The sequence below is a fragment of the Mesitornis unicolor genome, unplaced genomic scaffold (assembly GCF_000695765.1).
Source record: "Mesitornis unicolor isolate BGI_N332 unplaced genomic scaffold, ASM69576v1 scaffold34695, whole genome shotgun sequence".
Taxonomy (NCBI): Eukaryota; Metazoa; Chordata; class Aves; order Mesitornithiformes; family Mesitornithidae; genus Mesitornis; species Mesitornis unicolor.
This window is the reverse complement of record NW_010185406.1, coordinates 14016-25023: the sequence shown is the minus strand read 5'-3', so window position 1 is coordinate 25023 and position 11008 is coordinate 14016. Positions and strand designations below refer to the sequence as shown.

At 56.3% G+C, this 11008-nt stretch overlaps 1 protein-coding gene across 1 annotated transcript in view; it reads left to right on the top strand.

The window, feature by feature from the left end:
* Nucleotides 1–2938: 2938 nt before the first annotated feature.
* LOC104540919 (plexin-A1-like) overlaps nucleotides 2939–11008 on the top strand; it is a gene marked incomplete at its 3' end in the record, with an annotated part of 20613 nt that continues 12543 nt past the window's right edge. The window contains exons 1-2 of the mRNA XM_010184839.1: nucleotides 2939–3115; nucleotides 7520–7720. Coding sequence (XP_010183141.1) covers nucleotides 2939–3115; nucleotides 7520–7720 — 378 coding nt within the window. The remainder of the gene's footprint in view (nucleotides 3116–7519; nucleotides 7721–11008) is intronic.

The window sequence follows — 11008 nt, the reverse complement described above, 5'->3', positions numbered from 1 at the left end:
GTGTGTATGCACGCACACGTGTGTGCAATGCTCGCACCCCTGTCCCTCTGCACCTGGGAGAAGGGGTGGGGAGGATGTGGATGGGGAGCAAGCCATGGGTCCTCGTCTGCGCTGCACCCCCAGCCTGGGTTTTCCGCCTGGTTGGGCTTCTCGCACTCCCGACACACTTCGGGAAGAGGGGGGGGATCTTCATCACACCCGAAGGAGAGCCTCCCTCTAATTATCAGGAGTGATGAAATCCTCTTAGGCAAGAAGTGATGAGGGAAGAGTGCCTGACCGTGGGAAGGAGAGAGACGGCACAGATGGCACCGTGCTGCCGAGCAACCTGCTCCTGCGCTGGGAACAGGCAGCGGCGGCACACGGATGCTCTGAGGATACAGCCCTGGGTTTTGGGGGAGCTGGGGGGGTCAAACGGCCCCGCCGAGGCCAGCAGGACCGGGGTGGGCTGGAAATGGGATTTCAGCGCATCACTGGCAGAAGGGAGGCTGTGAAAACCATCTCCAGGATGGACCTTTAGAAATGGCTTTGTTAAGTTAGGAGCAGCCAGGAGGGCTGAAGGAGGAGGGGGTTGGTCCCTGCACCATCAGGGCGTGTGTGGAGGATAACCAGAGATGATTTGGATGTATGCACTGCTTTTGGCAAGTAGAGACCGGCTGGGAACTGTAGGAGTTAAATGGCAAAGGAGACCGTTGGGTGAGGAGGGGCCAAAAACAGAGAAGATTTGGCTTTGTCCCCAAAGAACTGCCCCCAACTGCTTTGAGATGCCTTGAGAGGTGGTGGAGGGAGTCTGGGGAGTCTTTTTGCTGACCCCGAAAGTCTTGGTGGGCTGGAAAACCTCCTGACGTGTCGCCTTTGCAGCGAGCCAGTTTCATGGGTGGGTTGGTGGTCATGCCCTGACGCGTGGCTTGGCTCAAGCTCCTCTCTTAAATGCCCTCTCTGTGGTTGCTCTGCTTCCATGAGGTTTAACCCCTGATTTCCCTGCACTGCTGCCTCCACATCTTGGATTTTCCTGCCCACCAGTCACTGCTTGAGCCGTTTTTGGGAGGAGAAGGGCTCAAGGGCCGTCCTTCGGCTTTGTTTGTGCCCCCCAGTCCCCCACCCACCCTCTGCACCTCCCTCCATCAAAGCAACCAGAGATAGGAGGCTACGGCTCTGCTTTTAAGTTGAATCTCTGCAGCTGAAATAAAAATTGCATATATTTGCATAAGGAGCATCTCAATTAGCATATTTGTGGGTAAAGCTAAAAGGGCTGTTCATTTGTAAGTGAAAATGTGAGCGAAACATGGAAATGACTTCCAGCCCCCTTTGCAAGCAGCTTAATTAAATATTTCCTTAGCGTGCGCTCATGGATTTGGGAAGCTGTGGCTGGGTATGGAATGGTGTGTGAAACCCCAGGGCGGGCAGGGAGCAGTGGCCCAGCGAGGCCCTTGCGTGTGTGTTTGCACCCTGCGCTGTCCCCACAGCTCCCAGGTGACAATTGGACGTGCCAGCCCCTGCCGCTCAAGGCCCCCTCTCTCCAGGAAGGGGTTCCTCGTGCCACCCCGCACGGTGATGCTGTTTCCCCTGTCGTGTCCTGGGATGCAGAGGCGGAGCGGTAGCGCGTGGTTTAGGAGCAGGATCAGGCTGGGCAGGGCTGCCCGCGCTGTGCTGAGGGGAAGATCCTGCCTTTGTTTCAATAGAATTGCTTTGGGCCCCATCCTGTTCATGCTTGGATCAGTGAACGCAGGTATGGGCCTTCTAGGGAGGAAAACGGTGCTGCTGGGTGTTTTTGTGTGTTGGTTTGGTTTTTTTTTAAAGCCAGCTTTATTATTATTTTTCTTAATATTTTTTTCTTATTTTCTATTGTTATTTATTCTTACTTTTCCTACCTTCATGCCTTGGCATTCTCCTGTCTCCCCCTCGGGAGGGCAGCTCGTGCTGCACAGGCCATGCCTTGTGCGGAACCGTCCCGTGAAGGCTCCACATCAACGTGGGACCTCGCTGCTACCTCGGGACGGGGGGGGGGCCAAAAGCTGCCCTCTGGTTGTGGGGCTCCATGGGATCCCCTGTGCTTGCGAACAGGGATGTCTTGTGGTGCTGGTAGGGCATGCTGTTGGGGGGGTTAGCAAGGGGGTTAGCAAGGGGACAGGCTGTTGGGGTGCTGCTCGCGTGGGCGGTGGTACAAGGAGGGGACTCTGCATGTCCCCTCCTGTGTGGGGGAGAAGCATTGGGTCCTTGGGGCTCATTGCTGTGGGAAGAGGGGTGCAGAGCGGAGCACGGGGCTCCCGGCATCCCTGGCTGCCTGAGTGTATCCCCCAGGAAAGATGGGATCTGGGGAGAGAGGACCATGTCTGGGTCTGGAGAGGGGGTGGAAGCATGCACACACACACACACGCGGCCACGGGGAGCTGAGGATGAGGGGGGCTGAGGGAGGGGGTCACACACAACCTATTGTGAGCGGCTGAAAGGCACTACAGTCCCGAAACGTTCATCTGACCCAACCTTTCGCCAGCTATAATTTCCCTCTCAATGAGCCTGCATTAATCCAGCCCTTTCTCCCCTGTTTCCCTGTGGCGCAGAGCCCTTGTTCTGCCGTCTCTTGCTAAAATTGCCTTTCAGCAAACCCAAATAAAGCTCCCAAAGTCTGGAGCTCGGCCCCTGCCCAGGGTGGGCAGGGTCAGTTTTGCCAATCAGAGGAGGGCGGCTGGGACACAAAACCCTGTGGTGCTGGAAGGGCCCTTTCCTCTGGCAGGCAAATCCTGGGTATTTGGAGTGTGTGGGCATCCCTGTGCTCAGCCCTCGCCCCACACATGGGGAGTTGGAGATATGAGATTGCCCATGGATGCTGTCCCACAGGTACGGGATTGCCCCTGGATGCCGTCCTGCAGATATGGGATTGCCTATGGATACAGTCCCACAGATACGGGATTGCCCCTGGATGCTGTCCCACAGATATGGGATGGTCTATGGATGCTGTGGGATTGCCCCTGCCCTCAAGCTGCCACTTTGCTCTCTCCACAGCTGTCTGTCCTGCGTGAACGGCTCCTTCCCCTGCCACTGGTGCAAGTACCGCCACATCTGCACCCACAACGCTGCCGACTGCTCCTTCCTGGAGGGACGTGTCAAGCTTTCTGAGGTAAGGCCGCACGAGCTGGCTCCTGGTCCTGTTGTGCCCCTGTGCCCCATGGGGAAGGGTTTAGAAGAGAGGAAAACGGCTTTGGAAACCTTTCCCACTCCCTTGTCTGGGGTGCTGGGCTGTGTGGGAAGCAGTGGGAAGTGCTGCAGGACTGTGTACCGGTGGGGAGAGGTGGTGTCGGCTGAGGAGAGGCTGCTCGGGAGCCGGGCGCAGCCAAGAGCACTTTAGGCTGAATGAAGGGAAAAACAAAGGCAGAGACGCTGAAGCGTTTTCCTTTGATGTTTTTGAAGGGAGCAAGCTTGAACTGTCATTGCGGAACAACTTGTTTGCAGAGAGGGGAAGGTTGAAATCCGTAAAACAAACCATTTTGCTGCACCTCACGCCTTCTTTGTCTCAAAAGCTTTGCTGAGAAATGTGTTATTTTGCGGGGGTTCATCCTGCACAGCATCCGTGCCACCACCGGGGAACCCGTCACTGGCAGTGCGCTCGCAGGAGGTCCCGGCATCCCCAGCCTGTGGTGGCACTGTTGGCTGGTGAGGTTGGGTCAGTAGATGCTGATTTGGGTCCAGAAGGGAGAGTTTTGGGGAGGAGAGGTTTCTCCCCATCCCTGTCCTGGAAGAGGGCTCTGGTGGAGCTTGCCTGGGTTTCCAGTCTCCTGTGCACGGCCCCAGTGGGAAGGGTCCTGCTGTCTGACAGTTGTTGCTGGGAGCAGAGACGCATGGTGTCCTCACGGCAGTGAGTGGACGCTGTCCTGGAGAAAGCATTCACCTGAGTCGTCTTGGAGAAGGTTTGGTCTCTGAGCTGCAGCAGAGGCCAGGGCTGGGAGCAAAGGTGGACAAGAAGGGCTTGTTTCTGCTTCACAGACCATGTGTGAAAGCAAGTGTCCGAAATGTTCCTCCAGATCTTTGCTGTCCTGGCTGGCACCAAGAGGACGCCTACCTCAGCATGTCCCCGCTTGGGAGGAGCAGTCAGTCTCCATCCTGTGTCATTTGTGTCTTCTGAGGGCTGGCCTTGTCCTTGCTGAGGACCTGCGGGCTCCTGGGCAATCTGGGCATCCTTCTGTATCAGGGCTGTTGTGCTCCCCATGTCCCCTTGCTTCCTTGCTGGGCTGGGAGCGTGCGTGGAGTCAGATGGAACCATCTGTGACCAAGATGCCCAAATTAATTTTTTTCCCCTTCCTCTTCCCACCTCTTTCCACTGTCCCTTTCTACCAAACAGCCAAAATCTGGGCTCTGGCTCCATCCCTCACCTCCCCGGAGGTGTTACCTGAGTGCAGGGGGTGGTTGCACTGCGATCATGGGCCAGAACAAGCCCGGCCCCGCACGTGGGGGATTCAGTACAGTGAAAAGATGAAAAAAAAGCTGTTTTCTCCCAGTTTGCACCCTGAAGAAATGCGGCGAGGGCTGGGGCTGTCCCAGGCATCCCAGAAGCCTGCTCGTGAGGCCACACTTCCAGCCAGCCCTGGCGTCGCTCCTGCAAACACAACGCGTGGTGGCCAGACCACTGGAGCCTGGCGGCTCTCGCCTGCCTCTTCCCCTTGCCGACGGCGTGGGGAGGCTGCCGGGCTCTTCTCCTTTCCCAAAATCATCTGGCTGTACCCCAAAGGGTGTTTGGGACATACACACCGCTCCACGGACCAGCTGCATGGGGACTTGTGTCACTCCCGTGTCACGCAGGCTGTCCCCACACAGACCCTTTGGCTGCACCGGGACCTGGAGCAGTGCCTGGCCTGAGGTTTGGAGCGCCCGGCTCAGCCTGTTTGCACCCTGGTGTGGCCTCAGCAGTTCCTGGCAGGGATGGTGAGACACCCTCAGACCAACCGCTGCCGTGGGCTGCGTGTCCGGGCTGGGATGAGACATCCTGTCCCCATTTTGGGGCCGTCCCGGTCCCCAGCAGGGCGCTGTGGTGGGAACTGGTGCCAGCCCGTGGCACCGCTGGACAAGTTTAATGGTGTGTGTCCCCCTCTGTGGGAGGATGTTTAACTGGGAGGGTTATTTTAGGCAGGATTTGGTCTGTCTGCATTGGTTGGAGTGCGGTGGGCACTGGTCAGGGATGGGGGTTAACAGCGTAACTCCGGCTCTGCTGGTTCCCACGGGTGGTTCACCATGGTTTCCTGGGTGGGAAAGTGGCTGTTTTGTAGGAAAATGCAAAGAGCGACCCAGGGCACTCTGTCCTGGGCATGCTGAGGATGTTTGCCTGGATTTCTGGGGGTGGCAAGGCAGGAACAAGGCGCAGGTGGGAGCCACCAGTCATGGTGTGTGACTGGGAGTGGCAGCAGGGATGGCCAAGGACTTTGTAAGGGACCCCAAAAGCCCCAGGCTGCCTTCATCTCCATCTCTGCTGTTAGCACAGCAGAAGCTACGAGAGAAACCCAAACTGCAGCATTTTCAGCATTGACTCTGAAGCTCTTTCCTCTCCCAGCAAACCTGGACACCCTTGTGTTCTCATCCAGCTAGAAAAACAGTTTGAACAGAGAAGATCTGGGTTGTGCAATGTTTGAGAAGGTGTGCGTCGGGCTCTTGCTCTTCTGCTCATCCCATGCCTTTGTCGCTCCCTGCTCCTGGGAGCCAGCAGCTGTTTTCGGAGGAGCCAGGGGCTGTTTTGGGCAGGACAGGGAGCTGTGTGGGCTGTGCAGAGCATTCCCAGGGGATGTCGGTGCCGGGCAGTGCCAGGTTTTGTCAGCGGTCAGGAAATGAGCTGTCCCAGTGCCCCCACCCCTGCGGGCACCCCGGCGCCCACCAGCTCCAGGTGCTTCCTGCAGAGACGTGGACTGACATTTTTGCTGGATGAGGCATCGCTGCCGGCGAGGGATGGTGCGGGGGGGGACTCCAACTGCGAGCCTGACTGCACGGGGAGGGGGACCACATGCCCAGGCACTGCTCTGGGGAGCATCCGTGTAGCCCCATTGGGGCGATATGGGCTCACCCACTGTTCCAGCAGTGATAATTACAGAAAAACAAGGAGATGGAGGTGTAGAAGAGTGAGATGGGAGCTGATCCTCGTGTCCCTGCCCCGCAGGGAAGGTGTGTGCCACATGTAGGGTCCCACTGCAATGTGGAGGGGGATCAAGCAGGCAGGGACTTCTCCTTCTGTCCCGGGTAGAGTTTCTTCCCTTAAAAATTGCTTTATTCTGAGGAATGCAGGCTTGCAAAGAACGGGAAACTTAGAGTAAAACGAGTTGGGGATTTCTGTCAATATTTGCTAAATGAAACAGTTCCTTTCTCATTTCTCAGCATTGTTTGAAAGTTATTAATCTTACAGGCTGCCATGAGGCCTGGTGCTGTGCAGGGTCTGTCCCTGGCTCGCTACAGGGTGGCAAAAGGCAGTGTTGGCCATATGTGGCTGCTGGTGGCCCCTGCGTGGTGGCCATCAGCAGCCTTGTGAGAGAGCAGTGGCTGCGTCCACCCCCAGCACTGCTGCCACCCCTTCTGCCTTTGGAGCAGCTTGTTTCAGCACTCTTTATTCCCCTTTTTGCCATTATTTCAAGCCAGTGCTTTCAGGAGTCACTGCGGTAGGTGCGAGACCTCGGCAAGGCCAGTGTGGGGTTGCATCAGGCTGTTATTGTCCAAGTGGCCCCTGTCGGGGCCGTGGAGCTGTTTTGCTGCCTGAGCTCATTTATTTTTGCTCCCTCCTGCTCCCCTGTGCTTTGCTCCCCTGGAGCAGCAGCTGAGAGCCAGTGGCTATTAAAAGCCGAGTGCTTTGCCCTCCCGATGACTCCTTCCCCAGGGAGTGTGGGGGGCTGGTGTGGTGGTCCTGACCCTGCTGCCCCCCCAGCTTGGATTCACCGGTATCCCCTCGCCTGCAGCCAGACTGGTTGGGGTGATGCTGCTTTGAGCTGGCCATGGATAAAAGCAGCAGCAGCAGCAAAATTCACTGCAGAGCAGGGTCTTTGCAACGCTGCAGGAGCACGTTGCAGTGTCAAAGGGGGAAAAGGCTTTTCTGTCCCCTTGTGAAGGAAGGGGATGGCAGTTGTAAGGAAGACAGGAGGGCTGATGATGCACAGCCCAGTGGGTGTTAACTCTGAAACCTACTGACTGCAATGATGCCATTAAAGCCCATCTCGTTACCAGTCATTTCACCCAAACGTGTGCTGCTGTTGTGGTGCCAGGTTGCAGGTCCCATAGCTGAATCCTGTCCCTACCTCCCACCTGGATCAACCCAGGCTGTGGAAAACACTTCACGGCCCCTGCCACCGTGCTTTCCTTTCCAGTGCTCAGGGCTTTGGTCGGCGTAGCGGTGAGATGCTGTTTCGGGATTGCTGCACATAAGGATTTCCTCAAGGATGTGCTCAGGGTGGTATTTTCACAGTACATTGCCCTGTTGCAAAGGGCGGGTGTTCTGGGGGTGCTGGGGGAGGCTGTGCGCTGTTCCCCTCTCATTCACTGCCTCTTGTTCCCCTTGCAGGACTGCCCCCAGATCCTGCCCTCCACGCAGATCTACATCCCCGTGGGCGTGGTGAAACCCATCACCCTGACGGCCAAGAACCTGCCCCAGCCGCAGTCGGGCCAGCGCAACTACGAGTGCATCTTCCACATCCCGGGCAGCACCACCCGCGTCACCGCCCTGCGCTTCAACAGCACCAGCATCCAGTGCCAGAACACCTCGGTGAGCGCTCTGCTCGTGTCAGTGCAGGCTTCGTTTGCAGGATGCTCGCTCCTGTCCTGCTCTGGGACCTTCCTGGCTCATTGCATGGCTGGGTTTGCTCTCCCATGGGCAGGTAACAAGGGTTTCTGGTGCTTGTGGGCTGCTAGGTGGGCTCCCCGCCACTGCCTGTGCGTGGGGAGGCTGCTACTTGAGGTCACTGTGGATAGGATCTGTGCCAGAGCTGCTCCAGGGGAGCTGCCAGGTTTAGGAGCACTTCCAAGGAAAGTTGCCTGGGCTGGAGCCAGCTGGCCCAGATGTGCCGGAGCCTCTCCCTTCTCTTTGCTTGCTCCTGCTTCTCCAAGCACCATGCCACCCTGCTTCACAGGCAGATTGAGGTAACGCCTTCTGTGTGTCCTGCTGCACGCACGCTCCCACGCGTGCCTGCCAGTCCTACGAGTGCTTCCACTCCTTCCCTGCAGCCCCTGTCTGCCCTGCCCTCTCCAGTTGCCTTGTCCCTAAGCAACAGGGTGTTTTGGGGCCCCGTGGTGTGCTGTGTGTGTACCCTTTGCTGTTTTGTGAGCACCAAGCCCATGAGCAAACCCCCCCCCAGGGTGTTAATAGCTTCCCCGGGAGCCAGCGTTGCTCAGCTTCTTGGCTGCCCCGCTGGGCTCTGCACCGACCTGCCCTCATCCGCCCAGAGCCCGCCCTTCCCTTCTCCCTTCTATTTAATCCTTTTAAAATTTGTTTTCTGTCACTCACACTGTGAAAGCTCATTTGCAGCCTAACACCAGCGCCAATCCCTGCTCCCCTGTCCTTTGGTGGCACGAGTGACGTTTTAGAGGCCATTGAAGGTGAGCCCTGGCTCCCTCCTTCCTCCTGCGCTCCCGATGCTGTGGAGCCTTTGGGCAGGAGGAGCATCCCGAGTCCTGGGGGATGCTGTGCTGCTGAGGCTCTTTCTTGGTGACAATGCAGTTTGCAAGACGCAGAAAAGCTCCCCAGCTGCTGGAAATGTTGTTGGTGGGTCTGGGCTTGGCCTGGGGGCAAATGCAGCCAGCGGCACAAACGAGGAGCAGCAGGGAGCAGCAGGACTGGAGCTGCATCTGCTGGGCTCTGCTGCGAGAAGCCACTGAGTGAGGCAGCTTAAGCAAAGGTTTGTCATCTTGCTGCTGAATCTGGGGAAGAAAGGAAGCCAGGTGGAGCGTGGCTGCTTGTCCCTAGTGTCGGTTGTGACCCTCACTGTGGCTTTGTCATGCACATCTGCCCCCGGACCTGGTCCTGCTCATGGCCTGCACAGTTCAGTGTTAGTGCTTCGAGGGAAATGTGATGGATGTGTGTGCAGAGATGTCTCCCTGCTGTGAGTTCCTTTGCTGGGCTCTTGTTGCTGCCGGTAGCCAAGCGTGGCTGCTCTGGCTCATCGCAGCCCTGCGGGGGGATTTTGGGGGTCAGCCAAGCCACCCGTGTCCCAGCAGGAGATGGTTACACCGGGTACCTGCTTCCTCATCCCAGGGCTGTTACATCCTCACTGCAGGCTGGAAGAGGGCTGGAGGAAGCATTGCCTTGTTGCAAAGGGTGGCAGAAATGGGGTCTCTTTGTTCAGAGAGCTGGGGGGGATCTTGGCCGGATGAAGAGCTGGATCAGCAGCTGGGACTCAAAACTGCATCTGAGAGAGGTGTCTGCACCAGAGCAGAGCCTTTACCTGACAGGGGTGGGACTTGGTGAGGGGATCTGACTCTTTTGGACTTATTTCTCCCCAGTAAGTTTCAATTTGCAAAGCAGAAGGGAGAGGCAGAAGCGAAAGCCACTGCCTGTGCTTTCCAAGGGGTGCTGTGACTGCCAGCACCAGTGTCACGAGCTGCATGGCCTCTGCAGCCCTTCTCCAAAGGGACAAGACAGTTTGAGGTGTGCCTGCCTGTCCTGTGGTCCCCATGCAGAGCTGAGGGGACTGACACCTTCTCCTGGGCTGACAGGGGTGGGCGTCTGACCTGAAAATTGCTGGGGCTGCCCAAAAAGCAAAGGAAATTGGCCGGAGGTGTTGCTTGTGGTGGGAGCGGGGGGCAGCATCTCCATGGAGCTGCGGTGTCAGGCAGGAGACTCGGCTTTCGGGAGCAGGGTGGCTTCACAGAAGGACGGAGAGAGTTTTTGGCTTGAAAGAAGCTGTTTTGCTTTCGGGGCCTGCTTGCCTGCTTTTAATGTTTGAGGGCATTTAGCCAGGCTGTGTTATGATGTGGGGGATTCGGCTTCGCACCTCCATGATGCTTGTCTCCTCCACGTCTCTTTTCGCAGCCCATCTGGCAGGCTGAGAGCACTTCAGGCACCCACCGGTGACCCACCCGCTTCTTCCAACTTCGTTCGGTTTTTTTTGGGTTAGGATTTCGGGTCTTGGCCGGTGTGGAGGACAGAAAGAGGGGATGATGACATCTTCCCAGCAAGGGGGTGAGGAATGGATGTCCTCACCTCAGGAAGGCATTTAAGCACACTTTGTTTCCAGGACCTCAATGGAATCTAAAGAAGAGGTTAATTACTCGGCGGAATTAGGGATGCTTTCCTGAATGGCTGGTGAATGGAAGGGATAATAAGTCAAGCCCCGCTTAAAACTCTTTGTCTTTTGTTTAGTTTTAGTGCTTGTCAAACTCCAATGACTTGTTAGCACTGTGAAGAAAGGACATCTTGGTTAAATATTCAGCAGTCCATTCATTAAGGTTTGAGTGTCGGCTATAAACATCATTTGAGACACCCAATAGATCTCCAGAAGACTCAAGGACTGGTGTTCCCCATGCATCCCAAGGGCAAAAAATAAGCAGAAAAACCCCTTTTCTGCCTCCTCACTTTGCTTTCTTTCTGCTGTTCAAAAGGAAAGCAGCCCTAAAGGTTTTCTGCATGCTTCGTAAAGAAGCAAAAAGAAAATAAAAGCCTTCTTTGCCAGTGAAGTATTTTTTTGTCAATTGGTTGATCTAAGTCTTCTGGAGGCAGACATTTCCAGGCTTGCTTACTGTAGCAGAGGATGGAGAAATGCTCACCAGTCTTAATATGTATGGGTAACGCCTGAATTTCGTTTTCCAAGCATGGCTTTTGCCCATTCTTTCCCATCTGGCATCCCTCAACAGGGCTCATCCTGATTGCTGCTAAAAAGAAACAGTTTTGCTGTTGGAAAGTAGCACAGTCCCGAATCCCCGCTACCGCATGTGTCACTGGACTGCATCTGATTTAGTCCTGGCCTTGGCATAACAGCTACAGGTGTTTCTTGCTGCCAAGGATTTGGCTTTTTCTCTCCCAAATGTTCCTCTCAAGGCTGAAATAGCCCCAGAGCTG